The following is a 20,898-nucleotide window of genomic DNA, read 5'->3' on the forward strand; positions in this document are numbered from 1 at the left end:
AGGTTCAGAGGAACCTCACCTTGTTTTTATCTATTGAAGCAAGAGTTCGGAATTCACTAACAGCACTGTGTTTGTGACAACCTAACAGAACAAAACCCCTGCTTCTAAAGACATCCTTGCACTTGACTTTCTTAACTTCTCATTTGATGTTGGATATTCTGAGCATTCAGCCTTTGATTCGAGATTGGGAAATTAATGAAAGACCTTGAATACCAAGCTTAAAACTGATGGGAACTTTTATTTAAAATCATAAAGGCCTAGAATCAAAGCCACGTAATGGGAGTGAGTCCTCCTGCTTGCTAAATCACCAAGGCAAATGACAGTATAATCTCACTAGTGCTCTGCAGGATTCAGTCATTATTTTCTGACTTGGAACATGATCTTCTTGGTTGGAAAGACATTTGAATAATTCTAAATAAGCAGGTTTCTTTTAAATGTTCATAAGGTACACCATTAAGTATGATCTAAACCAAGTCCGATAAATGTTAAATTTAAGTCATGCTAATATAAACCATGAGCTCCAGAACTATCTACCTTGAAAGCTCTCACATAAAAGGTTAATTCATTCTAATCAATTATTGAGTACAGAAAGAGCATATGAAGATATTACTATAAAATGACTTTTCCAATAATAAGTAAATCTATGACCCAGAAGGTTCTGACCTTTCATTCCTTGCCCCTTTCCTTTGTAGTAAATATAAAAATTACTTCAAGGAAATCTTATTTCTTTCATTTATAATCAGAATCTTTTAACAGAAAGTGCCAAGACTTTTGGTGAATTCTTTCCTCTGAGATTATATCAGATGTGCTTATTATTTTTCCAATAGTAATGAATCAATAATTATTTCATTATCTTTTCAGTCATCTTTTGGTTAACTAACTTGTCAAAAGATATTGTTTCAATTTTTTTTACAACTCATTTTATTGGTTCTTTTTAGTCATACATGATAATAGGATTCATTTTGGCATAATTATAAAGGCATGGATTTGCTCTGATTCAGTCCCCAGTACTTCCCCTTTCCCTCCTCTCCTCCCTGTCCTGGTTCCCTCTCTCTACTGATCGTTCTGTTATTTACTTACATTTTTTAAATTAGTGTCGTGAGGATACACGTGATGGTGAGATTCTCTGTGGTATGTTCACATTATGTACCTAGGAAAGTTGGGTCAGGTTCATTCACTGTCTTTCTCTCCATCCTTCTTCCTTCTCTTTACTCCACTTTGTCTGCTCCACTGAACTTTCTTCTATTATTTTATTTTTATCCTCCACCCCCTTATTTTGGATTAACTTCTACATATCAGAGAAAACATTTGACTTTTGAGTTGTGGGGACTGGCTTATTTCACTTAGCATGATAATCTCCAGTTCCATCCATTTACCAGCAAATGCCACTAAGTCATTCTTCTTTATGGCTAATATTCCATTGAGTACATATACCAAATTTTCTTTATGATTCATCTGTTGAAGGGCACCCAGGTTGTCGCCATAGCTTGGCTATTGTGAATTGTTCAGCTTTAAGCTTTGATAAGGCTGTGTCACTGTGGTATGCTGATTTTAAATCTTTGTGTGTGTGTGTGTGTGTGTTTGTGAATGTGTGTGTATATATATATGTATGTATATATGTGTGTGTGTATATATATTTATATGTATATATGTATATATGTGTGTGTATATATTTATATGTATATATGTATATATGTATATGTGTGTGTGTGTGTGTGTGTGTGTGTGTGTGTGTATGAGTGGGATAGCTGGATTATATGGTGGTTCCAATCCTAGGTTTTTAAGGAATCTCCGTACTGCTTTCCAGAGTAGTTGCACTAATTTGCTCTTCCACCAAAAATGGATGAGTGTACATTTTATCCTACATCCTTGCCAATTTATTATAACTTGTATTCTTGATAATTGCCATTCTGACTGGAGTGAGATGAAATCTCAATGTAGTTTTAATTTGAATTTCTCTAACTACTAGAGATGTTGAACATATTTTTATATGTTTGTGGACCATTTATACTTCTTCTTTTCAAAAAAGTCCATTTAGTTCTTTTGCCTATTTATCGATTGGGTTATTTGGGGGGGCAGGGTTTGTGTTACGTTTTTTGAGTTCTTTGTATATCCTGGAGATTGATGCACTATCTGAGGAGTAGGTGGCAAAGATTTTCTCCCATTGTGCTGGCTCTCTGTTCACACTCTTCATTGTTTCCTTAGCTATAAAGAAGCTTATTAATTTGTTGCCATCCCACTTGCTGATTTTTAGTTTTATTTTTTGAGCTTTTAGAGTCTTTTTAATGAAGTCAGTTCCTGAGTCAAATGTTGGAGTGATGGGTTTACATTTTCTTCTAGTAATTGCAGGACTTCTGGTCTAAATTCTAGGTATTTGATTCTATGTCTTTGATCCACTCTGAGTTGACTTTTGTGCAGGGTGAGACAGAGTGGTTAAATTTCATTCTATTACATGTGGATTTCCAGTTTTCCAAGCCCCAATTGTTAAAAAGGCTATTTTTTCTCCAATGTATGTTTATGTCTCCTTTGTCTAGTATGAGATAACTGTATTTGTGTGGGTTTGTCTCTGTGTCTTCTATTCTTTTCCTTTGGTCTTCATGTCTGCTTTGGTGCCAGTACTATGCTGTTTTTGTTACTGTAGTTCTGTAGTATAACTTGAAGTCTGGTATTGTGATGACTCCTGCTTTGCCTTTCTCACTAAGAATTTTTTTTTGGCTATTCTGAGTCTCTTATTTTTCCAAATGAATTTTATAACTGCTTTTCCAATTTCTATGAAGAACATCATTGGAATTTTAATAGGAATTTCATTCAATCTGTATAGCATCTTCCTATCCAAGAACATGGGATGTCTTTCTATCATCTAAAGTTTTCTTTAATTTCTTCCTTTAGTGTTCTATTGTTTTCATTATAAAGGTCCTTTATCTCTTTTGTTAGATTGATTACCAAGGTTTTTTAAAAATTTTTATTTTATGAAGCTATTATGAATAGGATAGTTTTTCTAATTTATTTTTCAGCAGATTTATCATTGGATTATAGTATAGGAACTTAGTTGACTTGTGAGTGTTGAGTTTGTATCTTACTACTTTGCTGAATTCATTTACAAGCTCTAGAATTCTTCTGGTGGACTATTTTGGATCTTCTAAATATAGGATCATGTTGTCAGCAAACAGAGATCATTTGAGCTCTTCTTTTCCTATTTACATCCCTTTAATTTTCTTTTCTTGCCTGATTGCTCTGGCTAGAGTTTCAAGGACTATGTTTAATGGAGTGGTGAAAGTGGACATCCTTGCCTTAATCCTGTTTTTAGAGGAAATGCTTTCAGATTTTCTTTATTCACAATAGTGTTGGCCTTGGGTTTGTTATATATAGCCTTTACAATGTTGAGATAAATTCTGTTTTTCTAATGTTTTAAACCGGAATGGGTACTGTAGTTTATCAAATACTTCATCTGCATCTATTGAGATAATCATGATTCTTGTCCTTAAGTTTATTTATGTTATGAATTATATTTATTGATTCTATATGTTGAACCAACTCTTTATCCCTGAGATAAAACCTACTTGATCATGGTACACTATCCTATCTTTTTTTAAAATACTTTTTGTTCTAATTAGTTATACATGACAGTAGAATGCATTTACACATTTTGATAAGTTATACATACATGGAGTATAATTTCTCATTTTCTGATTATATATGTTATAGGATCACATCAGTCATGCAGTTGTATATATACATGAGGTAAATATGTTTTTGTACACAGTTTGCCAATATTTTAAGAATTTTTGCAAATACTGGGTTATTAATTTGGAAAAAATTTTATTTTGAAGATTATTCCTAAAAAATCTGTAGTTTGGAAGTTCACCACAGAAGCATCCCAAATGCTATGGTAGATTGTTAATTTAGGCAAACTTTTATTTAATGTTGCATGATGATATTATGAGCACTTACCCAGACATTGAGGCAGTTCCTTTGCATGGATTTTCTCTATTTCTGACAGTAAAAATACACTATATGTATTATTATTCCCATTTTACATGTGAGGGCACCAAGGTTAAGAAGGTCTAAATACTTTGTCCAAAAAATATAGAAAGCTAACATAGTTGTTAAAGAAAAATGTAAACCCAAGTCTAAGAAAAAATCTAAGTTAATTGCATTTTGGTATGCTGTAAATTAACTTGCAAGTAAAATTGTAAGTTAATATTAACATTTTTAAAATTTATATCTTTTAATCATAACATGACCTAGAATATTTTTAATTGCTCACTGAGTGATTTAAAGAATCATTAGCCATCTTGATTATGTAAGCAACTTATCAAAAATGCCTTATTATTCTATTATTTTCTGCCTAAATTTTTCCTACAGTGAAATGCTGATGTGATACAAGAAAACATTTATATCAAGAATCTGGGGGCTGGGGAGATAGCTCAGTCAGTAAAGTGCTTGCCTTGCAATCACAAGGCCATGGGTTTGATTCCCAGCACCACAAAAAAAAAAAAAAAAAAAAAAAATCTATGACACTTTTTGAACCCAACCCAATGGTTGCTTTTGAGTGGGATTCATGAACTCTTGGCAAGCTGAAAATTCAATATACTTTCTGGATAGCATATTAAGGGAAATAGAAGTAAATTCTGAGTGATTTATGTAAAAAGATTTGTCTTTTATGGCAACATATTAATAATCTTTTATCATAAATCACAGACTCTCTGGATCTTATCAGCTTTAAGTTTTTATCGTACAAATAGCATCTTTTTTCTCCTTTCCCTTTGTTCTCAATATTAGCTTAATTTTTATTGAAGTGTAACTCACATACCATAAATTTACCCTTTCAAGAGTTCAACTGAGTTATTTTTTAGTGCAGTCATAAGTTATGCTGCCATTGCCAATATGTAACAATATCTAATTCCAGAACATTTTCATCACCCCAAAGGGAAACCTATACCCACCAGAGGTCCTTCTCCATCAATCTTTTTCCATACACTGGCAAACATCAAGATACTCCCTGTCTCTATGGATTTACCTATTTTAGATATTTAGTTTAGGTGTTATTATCCAGTATGTAGCCTTCTTTGTCCGGCTTCTATCACTTAGTATAATATTTTCGTGGTTCATCCACAGTGTAGCATGTGTCAGTACTTTTTTTTTATGGCTGTATAATGTTCCATTACATGGATATACCACATTCACCAGCTGACAGACATTTGATTTGTTTCCAACTTGACTCTTAAGTAATGCTGCTACCAACATTCCTTGGCAAGTTTTTGTATGGACACACGTTGGTATTTATCTGGGGTGGAAAGTTTAAGTCTTTTCCTCTCACTTTTCATTGCTCATTCTCAGAACGGTGGCAACTCTTCACAGTCCCTACACCCTACAGAGCTTGCTTAACACTGGCAACCACATCTTCCCAGACCTGAACTCCATGTGCTCATCTTTTCCCAGAGCCACCCATTGGGCAGATGCACCCACCACATGGCAGTGTCACCCCCCAGAAGAACAGCAACCTGCTTGTGATCATCGTGGTCACCGTGGGTGGCATCACAGTGCTGGTGGTGGTGATCGTGGCTGTGATCTGCACCCGTCGCTCTTCAGCCCAGCAGAGGAAGTAAGTAACAGCCAACTCCTAAGAGGGAGAAATCGCAGTCCTGTGTTCCTTCATAACGGACCCTGGCAAACCTTGCCTCTGTCCGTTCCAGGAGTAAGAGTGAGTAAGGTCTAGACCTGCAGATCTAACGAGAGCAACCTCGGAGACCCACTTGCGTTTCTGCTAGCTTTTACTCCTCAGCTCCACCTCCTTCTTTCCAAGTAAGGGCAGGTGTTCTTTAAGTAACACTCAGAGAATGGATTCCACCACATCCCTGCTTCTGGCTCTCTCAGCAAGCCTGTGTAGACAATTGAAGGCAGTGTTCTCTGTAAGTACTTATTTATCACTTTTGACAGGGAGGCCCGGAGGCAGTTAATCAATGCTACTTGAATGGATGACCAAATATAGAATATCAAACTCAGTGTTGTTACAATTGTATGGGGTGCTTAGCTTGGAGGCCATAGTAAAGAAAGGAGAGAGATTCCAGAGATTCCAAAGCGTTCCTATTTTCTTGCTAGGGTTAATGGTCAGAAATGAAAAGTATTGAGGAGTTTTAATATATTTTCATATTATATCGCCTTAGGTTCTAGTACATGCAGAAAATGTTGGATCAAAATGCAAAGTTTAGAATGAAAACGTGGTTTTAATGCAGCTCATCGCCTCGCAGCTACCCATAACCAGTATCTTTGCCTGTGTCAGCCAGCTGGGAAATTCAGCCATCATCTCCTAGCCATTGTCTGTCTCTTGGGCTCCCTAGGTCTTGCCAAATCCAGTCTGATGTTTCTCAGCCATACTCCCTGGCCGACTTGGTTATTTTGGGGGCCTCAGGCATAGGGCTGGCTCTAAAACCCTGAGGCTGGGCGCATAGGTGGCTGGTTTGACAACTATATGCTATGCGCAACACTAGACAAGGATTCTCCAGCAAGTCATTTTCTCTCTTCACTTGCTAATAGCACAGATTTTCTTTTACAAATCCTATGACTCTATTTGTTGATCTCCAGTTTATCTCCATCACTCCAAAGTGAGGTGTTTAGAAACAGAATTGGTGAGGGTATACCTCCTAAAGAAAGCGGCAAAGAGTTATAGAGGCAATCTTTGTATTTAATGCATTTCTCTGGCAGGACAAATTGTGTATCCAGCCGCATTTATGAAATTGAACTGTCTTCAAGCAGCTGGTTTTATGGTCTGTTCTTCCCAAATGACAACTCTGATAGAACAAGCTTAAGAAGACCAGCCTCACTGTCAGCCTCCTGGGAAGACACAATCACTCTGAGTGCTGGACACTCAATAAGGCTTTAGGGAGAGAAGAAATAATTAGTGTTTTAATCTGTTTTCTGTTGCTATAACAAAGTTCCTGAGGCTGGATAATTTATTAAAAATAGTGATTTATTCTGGGCTCACAGTTGTAGAAGTCCAACAGTGTAAGGCTGGCATCTGTTCAGCTTTGAGTAAGAGCCATCTGTAGCTATATGCATGGGGAAAAATGAAGGAGCAAGAGGGCATGTGTGGGAGAGAGGTCACAGGCACAGAAAGGAAGCAAGAGATGAGAGATAGCTTCCCTCTACAACCACCCATTCTTACCCTAATGCACCTAGTCCCAGGAGAGCAAGAATTCCTTCCTGCAGTACAAGCATTAACCCCTCTTAAAGGACCCAACACCTCTCAACACTGTCACCCTGGGGGCCAGGCCTCAATGTGAGCTTTGGTGGGGACAAACCTCACTCAAACCGTAGCATGAAGACATTGAATGATCTCTCCATCCAGTGTTCCTAGGAAAGGGGACGTGTGAACCTGGAATGGTGGGACATCAAGGCCTCAGGTCTCTGAAGTAGATCTGAGAAGGATTTGCATAAAGGGAAGAGGGAAGGAAACCCCAGAACTGTACTTGGCCTATTTGAGAATTACTTATGAAACCCTGGTGCACTCACTAAGCGAACGGAACCTAACCAAATCATCTGTAATGGGTTCGTGTTTCAGTTTTTTAATTTTTCTCCCTTACTGTCATTACTGTGACAGGAAGTTTGACGAACTTTATTCCTGAACTTGTTTTTTTCCTCTACAGAGAAAATACCCTTCTTCCCAATGTGCAAAAGTGAAATCTGACACCATGTTAAAAAATTCAAATCATCCTAAATCCCACACTAAGCCCTTCCAGAAAAAAGCTTGAAGGTTTTATTTGGAAAGAGCAGATGCTGAGCCCTGAGTATAACTTACTTATAAAATTAGGAGATGAATGAAAGAATAAGTGATTCCATGAATGATTAAAGATCGAAAAAGTAAATTTCCAGTTCCCTTGATTTTCTTCACCTGCCCCCAGAGTCTCTTAGTATTTACTTGGGTATTTTCCCACTTAATTTCATCTTTCTTCAGCAGCAGACCAATTGGCTTTCACCATGCTCTCATTGTTTGCATCTCTTAGCAGAAAGAGAAGAGGAAAATTTTTCCTAAAGTTGTTTCTGAGTTTTAATTGGGTTTTTCTTGATTTCATGAGGAGTGCCCCACCACACACACACACATACACACACAACCACAATCAAGACCTTTAGACCAAACTGAGTAATGCAGATGAAAGTAAAATCAATTCCAATCTGAAACAGAAATAAGGTTCTTTGCAGAGCTCTCAGAAAATGGGACTTCAATGTAATTAATAAGGTGAAGTAGAAAACACATTCAGGGCTTTTTTAATATGTATCTTTTTGTCTGAGACTTTCTTTTGTGTTTTATTGAGGACCTAGAGTTATATCCAAGTGGGTTGAAACATTTTCTATGTTACAATAATACCCTCTTCAAGTTAGTACACATACATTTTGTTCTATGTTTTATCATAATTTTTATTGATACAAATACTCAATAACAACAGAAACTTTCTGATTAATTCAGTCTAATGGACAAGATTTCATTTTTACCATATAAAACAGATAATAGAAGTTTGAACCCAAGTTCCAGTTCTGATTCTACTGTTTTTAAATTAAACTAATTGTGTTACCAGTGAGAAGACCTTTAATCCCTAGGTGCCCATTCCTTCAAACATAATGAATTTTAGGAATAAATACTTATTATCATCCCCTCCACCATTTTAAACACTAAAACGTCCCATGGAATACCAATAAACTGTAGAAACACTTGGTAACATTTGGCTTTAAAGTCATATGAAATAAAAACCATTTTGCTTGCCTTTTGACTTAGTTATTAATTAGTAGGGTTTTTTTTTTTTTTTGATACTTTGACAATATCCTCTTAAACATTTTCAGTAAGTGAAATGACAGTAGAAGACCATGATACAGAAGAATTATGCTGTATGAAAGCTTACGTTGGGTTTTCTCTGTGCTTTTTAATAAAGTAACAACATTTTCCCAGTAAACATATGGTTCACGTGCTTTGTCAACTTAAAATGTATATATAGATACTAAAGACAAAACATTTGACATTGAGCATATCCTAGAATATAGAACACAGAGTTATTACATTTCTAAGCAATTATCTAGATAGACAATTAATAATCTTGTCTGAAGACATTTAATTTAAGTATGTAAATAAAAACAAGTTTCCCTTGATAGAATCACTAGTTAGCTGAACCATCTATTTGATCTGACATATGCACAGCAAGTTTTAAAGATGAGCACAAATTCAAATCTTGACAAAAGTAGTTATTTTCAATAATGAAGATCAAATGTTTAAGTTCTTACATGACTTATTTTTAACACAGATTACAGTCACTGATTTTCAACTTTTTAATTGTTTTTCAAAATATTCACAGGAATGTCTAACTGGCAACTACTAAGTCTTTAATGTACCTTAATTTCATCTCAGAAAATCTAGGTATATTTGAGTATGAAGAATATGCCCTGAGTATCTAATATAAGACTTTTTATTTTATTTTTAATAGCTGTTAGTAGAATATACAAATAATCAGTATGGGAGATGGAGAAAGAAGAGGACATATTTATTCCTCCACTACATCTTCCTCTGGCTAACTCCTAGCCATTCATTTCTTCCCATTCACTTCAGACTTCCTTCCCTCTTGAAGACTTCCTTAAACACCTTACTTCCTGTCTCCATCTTCGCCAGCTCTCAGGCACATCCTTGACCACTTTGGTTCCTAGGGAACTGTTTGCTTCCTGTGAACAACTTGACCAGGGGATGCCTAAGTACAGAGTGAGAACTTTGTGATTTGTTCCAATGTGGCAAAACAATCTCAGAGGTGACAATACTGTTTAGAACTTCAATTTAAATGAAAGGGACACAAACATTGCTGCTTCCAACTCACTCACACCCCTCACACCCTGCTCAAAAGTGAAAAGGAAGGAAACACCTCTTGGAGTGATAGGTTATGCGCACAGTAGGTAACAAAGGGACCAGTCAGGAACCAGTTTTCCGAAGAAGCAGCTTTTGGAAAATGAATAACAAAAAGTTCTTTTTTATTCAAGAGATCATTTCATGCTTAGCATATGATCAGCATCAGTCAAAGTAGTAAGTCTGATTAATTTGTGAGCAAGTCCTCTATGGTTTAGTCTCCTCTACTTCTTCAGCCTTACTGCCTGCCCTGTCCCAGCATGTGCTTCTTACTGCAAAAATGCAGAAATTTCCAGGAGCCAAGCCACCTTTCATTCCTCTAACTGAGCTCCCAATGCCACACAAGCTTTGTAGTACTTAGTATATTTCTTGATATATATTTGATAGTCCATAAATGGTAGCTGAATAAATAAATGAATGAATATTGTTAAACAATGCACAATGTAAAAGAAGTGAAAGAAACAGTTTGCTCCAGTACTATTAGAGGAATCCAATTTTCAGAGAGGGAACAGCTGAACAGTTCAATAACACACCTGGCATTCAATGCCAAGTGAGTAGTACAGAGAGACCAGGGAAATTATTATATATGTTTTAATATGATGCTATTCTGAAGTGGTTAGGACACCTTCCTGAAGAAGAGTAGCTGGAAGGAAGCCTTAAAGACTTAAGGAAGTTAGGCTGCAAATGCATTCTGGACATAAGTTAAACAAACGTGTAAGCAAAGCAAAAACAAGGCCAGTAGGCTGTAAAAGCTTCAGCATAGAAAAGGAGATGTTTGGAGGAGTCTTTGCTTTGCTTTTCTTCAAGAATACGTAGGGTAGGAAGAGATGCTCCCATTTTAAAGCTGTCTTTGGAAAATGTAAGATTACTGGTGCTTGTGGGAAATGGTATTTTTAGTATTATGAGGGGGTATTAAACATGCGGAATATTCTTTGTCTTATAGAAAAGTTAGCTTGAAATAAAAATAAGCAAAACCAAACAATTCTCTAGACAGCGCTTTTCAAACTTTCAGAGCATCACATTCCCCAGGAGGGCTGTTAGAATAGATTGCTGGCCACCCCTGGGTTTCTGATTCAGCAGTTCTGAGGTGGAACCTGAGCATGCACATTCCTGACCGGTTGCCAGTTGGTGCTGATGCCTCTGGTCCAGGGGCCACACTCTGGGGACCCCTGTAGGGTGATCATCTGTATACACACTCTGAAGATTCCAGTGGTAAAATAGAGGAACTATAGGCTGCAGTGAGCCTGTTTTGTTTAAAAACCAACAGATGGGTAGAAGGTCAGGGTGACAGCTGTTCCTGTAAATTTTAAGACAAATTTCAGACAATTTGGTCATGAGCACTTGTTAGTTTTATTGCACACCTGCTGCCGTGAGGGAGGGAGGGTTGGAGGCGAGGCCTCTCCCAGGCCAAAGATTTTCCTCTTGAAAAGAGAGATTATAGAAAATAAAAGTGGTTCAGTGGTCATTGACAGAATGTATACAAAAAAGAAAGAAAATCTGTTTACAGATCTTTAGATTCTTTACTGTAGGCTAGGTAGGTGAGTAACTAATTAGAAAAACTCTTGATCTGATTAAAATGCATCAGAAAAATGTTTATGCATTTTATGAGGAAAGATCATTTTTTTCCTAGATAATTTTATGAATCACAACTCAAAAAAATTTCTGCCTCAGTCAAAGTTTGGAACTTTTTTATAAAACAGAAAAAGCCAGGAGAAACTTGACACTGGAGTCATGGGAACTGATGAATGAATGTGTTACTAGGCATGCATGTAAGTCTAGGGTGACCAGAATTTATAATTTATTACTGATTTCAAGTTTTGGGACTGTTTTTTTCCCCACAGGCTATTTAAATAATGAGTTATCATGAAGAGTCTATGTTGTCCTGCATATAGGAACTGGTACTTCTCTGTATGCAGTCATTTCGATGCTGGGGTTAAGGTTTTTAGCACTTCAATCTTATAGAGAAAGAGATGACAAAGTAAAACCTCCAAGTTTGAGAATGAAGTTAAATTCTTCTATTTTGTCACTGGGGTAGGTGACATAAAATGTGTGTGAGTTGCAAATCAGATGAAGGGGTCACGTGAAGTATTAGGAAATAAATTCAGGAAGTGGCAGTTACCAGGAAGTTATTCTCTAAGACACAGAAAAATGATCTAAGTTATTTTGAACCTTGGTTTAGAGACTGTGGGGAGCTGCTGGCAGGATACCAACACAATGCAGGTAGCTGTTGGGAAAATATCAGAGCAGAGAGCCACATTGTTTCTCTTCTAAATTACAAAACAGATATTAAGTCTGGAGGCCTTTGTCTCCTTTTCTCATGAGCATGCTTAAAGAAAGCAGGGAAAAAAATGAATAAATCACACCACCAAACATTTACTAATTGCCAAATATTTGCAAAGCTTCTTATTTAACAGTTATGAAGGCAAATTCACTCCCATTGACTTTGCACAGGTTACAATGTTTTCACTAATAGCTTGTTTGAGTCACTTAGCACCCATGGAAAGCAGTGACTACAGTAAGTACTTTGTTACAAATGAGAAAAGAGATGCTTCTCTGGTCTGTCAATGCTAGGACAGTTTGTTCACATTCTTTGCATAAAAGGCATTATTATTTTGCAAGAAATAGAAGTTACAGATAGAGATTTAAAAATGGTAAGATTGTACAGCGGGGGTCAAAATCTATTTCTGAAAAGAGTCAAATAAAAGTAGCTAGGATTTTCAAGCCATATATCCTTCATCACAAGCATTCAGTTCTGCCACTGCAGTGCAAAAACTATGAGCATGAACGTATACCAATAAAACTTTATTTACAAAAACAAACTGCGTGCAGATTTGGCCCACAAAGCTAGAATTTTCTGACCCCCTGCTGAAGAGAATGGCTAACATGAACATCATGCTGCTTTACTTAGCATGCAGGGAACATTTAAATCTCACTAGCCTCAAGGTGAAATTATTGCTGAAAAAAATAAGTTTATGGCTGCTAAAATCCTTATTGAGGCAAATAGGAGACATTTGAGGCACATTTTCAAAAAATGGTTCTTTCACTTCTGTTTTCAAAGGATGAGTCCCATTGTGTTTGAATCCAGACACTTGGTGACTCCAAGGCAAAAGTGTTTTATTCACCTAAGAATGTCCTCATGTGGCCTTTTGTTTTCAAATAGCAGGCATCCCAATTGCATGTTAAATTATACAGCAGAGGTACAGACTTTCTTCTAAGCCCCCATCTCAGCTGTTGGCACAGATTCTGGCCTTTTTATTTCTCTCTGCCCTTTCAAAGCAACTCCTTCATTTATCTCCTAAGCAGATGTTGCAGTCAGGTACCTTATGCCTAGCTCCAAAGATTGGCATATGGCTCCATCTAACCCATTGTCACCTTGCGCATGAATCTGCAGCCCACGAAGCTGCAGTAAGGAGCTTTCTGGCAGGCAGCCGAGGCCCTGGGGATTCAGCACCACATCTCTTCTGATGCAGCGAAGCTCAGGGGAGAAGAGGAAAGGCAGCCAAAATAAGTCTGCTGCCAATTTTGGGGCTTCACGGGGTTCCTCCTGGGAGTGCTTTTGTTTCCTGCTTCCAGCTTGAATTGACCAAAGAAAGTGAGGAAGTGCCTTGGATCACAGGTGCTCACATTCGCCTTCTCACTTCGCTCCCTAGGAAGCGGGCCACCCACAGCGTGGGCAAAAGGAAGGGCAGTCAGAAGGACCTCAGACCCCCTGACCTTTGGATTCATCATGAAGAAATGGAGATGAAAAATATTGAGAAGCCATCAGGAACTGACCCTGCAGGAAGGGACTCCCCCATCCAGAGCTGCCAAGACCTCACACCCGTCAGCCACAGCCAGTCAGAAACCCAACTGGGCAGCAAGAGCACCTCTCATTCAGGTAACCACCTGCTAGTTGGAGCAGGGAAAACTTACCCCTCTGAACTCCGCAGGGGACTTGCCACTTCTCCCAGGAGCTATTCCCCGACTCCTTTGTATGTCATTGTGGGTCATTTATCAAAAGTTAAAATTGCTACATAGAAATTTGGTTGATGAACGAGTGATACGTCTCTGTTCTCCATCATCCCTTTGCCTGCTTTAAACTTTTAAAAATTCTTGAAGTGAGAAATAATACAATTGGGAAATATTGAAATGAGAAGCCTAAATAACTGAGTTTTGTTAAATCTTGAACAAAAGTTATGTCAAGGCAATGGAGTTTGAAACTATCTGTGCATTTTTCACTTCCCAATCTCTACAGATAATTAAAAGTTGATTCTCAATCTCTTGTCAATTCCTCATTTTAGATAATCAGATTAGGGGCACTTGAAGTATGAAAACATGAAATGTTCTGTTATTTTGGCCTTGATTACCATGGAGATCAACCATCGTCTCCAGACAATCCCATTACATGATTACTAGCCTAGTTTGGTAAGGTTTTGCTTGAAAGCTAATGTTATACAAGGGGATCTGGACAAAAATCCTATTTTTTACTGAGTTGGTATGGAACAAATTGTCCAGGATCATGAAGAACTCTAAAGTGCTTTTTTTACTTTCTGTGAGTCCTCATATTATCTAAGAGCTTATGGAAGTAGAATAATCAAATATAAAAAAGTTCCTTCATTGACTAATGTGATCATAGAATGAGTAGCTTCTATTTTTAAACTATTTTAGTCGTTTGAGTGCATAATTGGTTTACTGGACTTTGTCAACTCCAAAATGCATAAATAAGAACTTCAGACCACACATGCCTATAATCCCAGTGGCTCAGGAGGCTGAGGCAGGAGGATCACAAGTTCAAAACCAGCCTCAACAACTTAGCAAGACCCTAAGCAATTTAGATCCTGTCTCAAAATAAAATATAAAAAGGGTTGGGCATGTGGCTCAGTGGTTAAGCACCCCTGGGTTCAATCCCTAGTAGTAAACCAACAAACAAAAACAAGGACTTCAATTCCTGATTTTCAACCATGGGTATTTTAATATTCCTTTTCTAACCCTTAAATCATAGCTCATGAAGGATCCCTAACTTGTTTTTCTTTTTTTGTCACTTTCAGTTTTGGCAGTTGAGTCCTTTTGAAACCTTCAATCTAAAATTTAACTTAAAGATTATCCTTCTTGCCAGGTGCAGTGGCATACACCTGTAATTCCAGCAGCTCAGGAGGCTGAGGCAGGAATATCACAAGTTCAAAGCTAGCCTAAGCAATTTAGTGAGGCCCTAAGCAACTCAGCAAGACCCTAAAAATAAATAAAATATTAAATAAAATATTAAAAAGGGTCTAGGGATGTGGCTCAGTGGTTAAGTGCCCATGGGTTCAATCCCTGGTCCAAAAAAAAGAAAAAAGAAAGACTATCCTTCTATCCTTTTTTGTGACTGGCTAGACTTTTGACTCTGGGGACTGGGAATTACTGTTTGCTTTTTAAATCCCACAGCACCTTGGAGTGACGTGGAGAGGGGCAGAAAAGAGGGCATCTTTCCTCCCACCTCCCCACACTTTCTAGACTTATGACCCAAGAGGGATGGTTATCATGAAGAGGGAAAGAAGGAAGAGGGAGATAAGAAAGGACTCTGAAGTTCTTCACTGTCTTTCTGGATGCATGGGTTAGCCCTGGTCACATCCAAATTCTGGGTCCCTTATGAAGCACAGTGTGAGTTCCTTATGTGATATTTGGGACTTCTCCACTGTCCAGTTCCATGATGTGAGATACCAGGTCAGGACTAAACTCCTTTTACCAGACAGCTCTCCCCGTCAACCTCCTGGGCCTTTGCTGAGTCATTGTCCCCATGTGAATTCCAAAAGAAGGCTCAAGCAGGACCAACCTTCCAATGGCTCACCAGACCCTGAGGAAGCCCCTACATCCTGCAGTGCCCAGTGGTGAAGGTCCTTGTCCTCCACCACTGGCACTCTGTTGGCCTTGCCTTTTCCTCTATTTTGATTGACAGGGTAGAACAATAGACCTGCTGCATGAACAGGCTTCCACCTGCCAAATAAATGAGAAACAAATGTCTTTCGAAGACACCTCCACACTTTGCAGGTGATTCATGTTGCAGCTTCACTCTTGGCTGGTCAGCAGGGAAGGGAGAGCACTTCTGCATCCTGTGGAAGGAAAAAGAAAAGCCTCACTACTCTTGGATTTTTTCCAGTGACCTCTCTGGTGCCTCTTCCTCGCTTTGCCCCTTTACCTTTTATATACTGAGATGACATTTGGGGGCATTCAGACTGGTTAAGATGTCCCTTCAGAAGTCCTAAGAGAGGTTTAACCTATGTGAACAGCTGTTTTCTTGAGAACAAGAAGATACTTCTGCCTATTTGTCCTCTATTTTAGGACCTGATTGCTTACTGTGTAATAACAGGGAAAATTGCCCTCAAAATCCTGAAAGTTATATTTGCATTGCATTAAAGGTCCTCTGTGTTCTTCTGGTTAAAAGAACAAAACTCAGCATCAATGAATAGTGTTACTAAAAAGCATGATACTTAATGGTGGGCTTTCTGAGTAGGCAGTAACTATGTGAGAAGAGATTATGTTCATTTCTGTGATTGGTATTTTTGTAAACTATCTTAATCCTCACAAAATAGTTTGAGGTTGGTGTTATCATCCTCCTAATAAAATAAATGAAGTAATGAAGTTAAGATCGTATAAGTAACATGCATAAGATTTCAGAGTTAGTATGAAGCAGTCTGGACCAAAAATCCTTCTGAGTCTAAACTGTGCTTTAGTGATCCAATTTCAATTAATTTATGTAATACATTTATAAAAGGACTTATCCTGTTTTCTGCCTGTGAAATTAGCTCTTTGGATAAACCAGAAGTTAATTTACAATATGTACACTTTAGCCATGGAAAAGAGAATTAAATTAAGCACTGAGTTAATTTTTTTAATCAAGTAAAAATTAGTCACTTTTGGCCCTAATATATTTCCTCCTTCCTTTCTAGTTCTAGGCTCCAAGCCACTTAAAGCCTCCCTTATCCCCTAACCACCAGAATAAAGCATCCCACTAAAATAACTAGGAAATTAGATGATAAGACATCTCTTTTAATATATAATAAATTTCTATTTTAGTCAGATATTTTTGTTTCTTTGAGTAAAGGATCCAACCAGAACAACTATAGAGGAGGAAGAGTTTATTTGAGGGCTCACTGTTTCAGAGGTCTTAGTCCATAGAAGGCTGACTCCATTCCTCAGGGCCAAAGGTGAGGCTGAGCAAAGACTCTACTGGCCAGATGCAAATATATACCCCCAAGCCACGCCCAATTCCCACCTCCTCCAGTCACATCCCACCCCTTCAGTTACCACTCAGTTAATTCCTATCAGGGAATTAATTCACAGTTTTGCTTAAGATTCTCACAATTCTATCATTTCTTCTCTGAACCTTCCTGCATTGTCTTACTTGTGAGCTTTTGGGAGACACCATATCTGAAACATAACAGTTTCAAAATTCTTTCCTTCACTCAAAATTTTAAAACAGAGAATGGTAAGATTTTATCTTCATGACTTATAAAATCAAATTTGCTTTCTTGAAATAAATTCCTAGAATAATTCTAATTAAAAAAAAAAATCCACAGGGTTGGTATCTCACTTTGACTTCTGAAACACAAACAAGTAAAATTCAGCATTATGGCATTCAGTGGTATTCAACTTTAAAAACAAAAACGGTGTTCAGTTTAGTGAATACATCTTTTAAAAGACTGTACAATGCCTAGTAGCCTATTTGACTGATCTTTTGTTATTTTAACTTATCTACATGTTTACTATTTATTTCTAAATATTTTATTTAAATTTCTCAACCCTGTTGGACCATGGCAAATAACATCAGGGTGTGTCTTTAAGAGACCAATCAGAAAGTGTTACTCCTGCTTCAGTCTGAGCAAGTCTTCCCCAGAGGTCCATGTGTTAAAGGCTGGCCCCCAGCCCACAGTGCTATTGGAAGGTGGTGGAGTCGTAGGATGTGAGACCTGCTGGGAGGTCTTTAGTTCATTGGGAGCATGCCCTAGATGCAGGTTTTCGGAACCCAGCCTCCTTTTCACCTTTCATTTCCCAGACATGAGCCTAGCAGCATTTTTCCACCAGCACATGCTTTTACCATCATGTGCTGCCTCAGATCTCAAAGCCACAGGGCCAGTCATGGACTGAAACCTCCAAAACTGTGAGCCAAATTAAGCCTTCTCTCTTTATAAGTTGATTATCTCAGGTTAAAGTCACAGAAAACTAACATACTACCAAAAATGTATGCTTCAAAAACAATAATGGGAAAACAGTTTTATTCAAATTCTCATTGAGTTCATATAATACCAATAGTCTATTCCTAGAATTAAAAGGTAACTACAAGATTGAAAACATACATGGAAACCCCAAATACCAAATGACTTATAGAAAACTTTGTCACCATTTTCATAGTTCTAGAATTGCTTTTTATTTTTGGAGAACCATTCTGATAGTGTTCTTGACTTGATTTCACCTTTTGTTCTGGCTGAATATTGTCTGTCCATCTCTGAGTTGACAGTTCTCCGGCAACACTTGAAAATTGTGTCATCACTTCCAGCCTTCATGACTCCCGATGAGAAACCCACTGCAAATAAGTTGTTCTCTTCTCATGACCTTTAAGATTTTGATGCTGTCTTTCATTTTCAGGAAATTGTGATGTGTGTGGCATGAATTTCTTTAGTTTTATCCTGTTTTAAGTTTAATGCATATCTTGATTCTGTAGATTTATGTCCTTGCCAAATTTCGGAAATTTTCCATCCTTATTGAATAATTTTTTTTCAACTCCACACTCTTCTTTCTTCTCTCATTGACTTTGTAGATACTAAATTTTCTATAGGAAAATATAATTTTTTTTTTCTGTTCTTCTCCAGAATTAACGCTTTCATAAGGTTGCCACCCAACCATTAAATGCTCTGGCCCCCTCAGAAACTCTTTAGATAATTTTACAGTTGAAATGTACTTTCTCGTTTTAAAAAATAATTTATGTATATGTGTATATGTCTATGTACATGCATATGCGTGTGTAGACAGTGCATGTGTATGTGTGTGTGTTGTGTGTGTGTGAAACATGTTTTCAAATATGTGCACATTAAGGAATAGTTAGATTGAGCTAATTGGCATATATATTTTTGACACATTTGTGGTGAGAGCACTAAAACTCCATTCTGTTAGAGGTCTTAAATGAATGCAACACATTATTAATTATACTTTATATATTGTAGGTTAGATCTTTTGAATTTATTCTCCTAACTGAAGTTGTCTGGCTTCGACCAACATCTTCCACTACCATCCCATTCTACATGTCTATTCCACCCATCATGCTACTCTCTGCTTCTACAAATACAATTTTAAAGTGTGTGTGTGTGTGTGTGTGTGTGTGTGTGTGTATAATTGACCAAATATAGCAAATTTTGACTGGTTTCCTAAATTAACAAAAGTCATGCGATATAATCAAAATGAATTTCATTTTTCTTTTCTACACCCACTTTATTCTCACGGAGAAATCATTCTCTTGCCCTTCTTGCAGTACTTCAACATTACTGATCATTCTGAGTTAGAAAACCAAAAGAACACTTCTTTTAAAATGCTCTCATCTTAGGTCACAGTCCCAATTCAGCAAATAATGAGACCTCTGAGCATGGCTGTGTTTTCCTCGATGAGATGGAACCTGATGTGTGTGAAGACAGTTGAAGTTCTTTTTCCTTGCTTCTTTCTACCTATAAAACTGAATACCCTTTCTGTATCGCTGATTAAAGGAGAGGGAGACAAAAGGAGTAAGGGCAGCAGGAAGTTTTTTTATCAACTGCTATTTTCACATTCTTGTTGACCTCTGAGTTTGACAAAATTTAAACATCATTTTCTCTCTAGAAGCATTTATTTTTATGGTCTTTAGAGAACTCAGAAATGCTTTTGGTCATATATATATTTATATTTGGTCATATATATATTTTTATATATATGTATAAATGTATATGTATATATATTTATATATATATGACCAAATGTCCTATATATATATGACCTATATATATACTTTTATATATACAATTCTTTTATATATATACAATTTATATATATATACACAATTCTTTAAATTTATAATTTTTAAAAATTACACATAATAGGAATGAAATCAACCAAAATGTGTTGCCATACTGTGCGTATATGCTGGGAGATACTTTCTTTTGTGGACAATTTCAAGCCAGTGTAGGAACCCTTATTTCCCTTTTGGCTCTTCTGTACAGTTTCTTCCAGATATCCAGCTTTCCACAAAGTTTTGTGAGACTAGCTTGTTGGAAAGTATTATTTATTTTTTAGAGGAATTTTGGAGTTTAGCCTGTTTTTATTTTGTTGTTGTTGTTGTTGTTTGTTGTTTGCTGTGTAGAATTGGAATGGTTTTATTTGTTGCATATGCATTGGTATAGTTTTTGCAGGATGTGTACAGATTCAGATTTAGGCAGGTACCATTATCTCATGTACAAGGAAGGTTTCCCCAGAATTATTTTTAATTTTAAATTTTATTGATTATGATTTTAATATAAAAATGCATGTGATTTAAAAAAAGATTTTAAAAGTTGTGAAAAATAATATCCAAAAGAGTAAAGATTGTGTTTCCCTTTTCTTCATCCCAAATTCCTAATCCCTTTCACAAAAAGCAGAGCAATATTAAAATTTTTTGTGTGACTTTCCTGAACAGGTATTATGTATTTACATATAGATTTGTATATTTGTGAATATGCACATATGTATTCACATACAGTGAGTACACATATATAGTGAGTATGCACTATATGCTTTATATGTGTATTACATAAATGAGAACATATGACAAAATCTATTCAGAACTTCAGTTTTTACATACATTGTTATTAACTTTTCAAATCTTCACTTTTCTATTATTTTTTGTGACTCTTTAGTATGTCAATTTATGGAATCTTATTTAATAAGATAAATTAAATTCATCTAAGCATGACCAACCATCTTTATCTTTAAAGAATGTAACTTGTTTATGATATTTTTGGTAGTAAGATTTAATATCTTCTAGCTTAAACTAGTTGCATGGATTT

At 36.8% G+C, this 20,898-nt stretch overlaps 1 protein-coding gene across 1 annotated transcript in view; it reads left to right on the plus strand.

The window, feature by feature from the left end:
• Dcc (DCC netrin 1 receptor) overlaps positions 1–20,898 on the plus strand; it is a 1,110,494-nt gene that overhangs the window by 1,032,544 nt on the left and 57,052 nt on the right. The window contains exons 23-24 of the mRNA XM_047526548.1: positions 5,443–5,605; positions 13,528–13,754. Coding sequence (XP_047382504.1) covers positions 5,443–5,605; positions 13,528–13,754 — 390 coding nt within the window. The remainder of the gene's footprint in view (positions 1–5,442; positions 5,606–13,527; positions 13,755–20,898) is intronic.

Source organism: Sciurus carolinensis, chromosome 15 (genome assembly GCF_902686445.1).
Source record: "Sciurus carolinensis chromosome 15, mSciCar1.2, whole genome shotgun sequence".
NCBI lineage: Eukaryota > Metazoa > Chordata > Mammalia > Rodentia > Sciuridae > Sciurus > Sciurus carolinensis.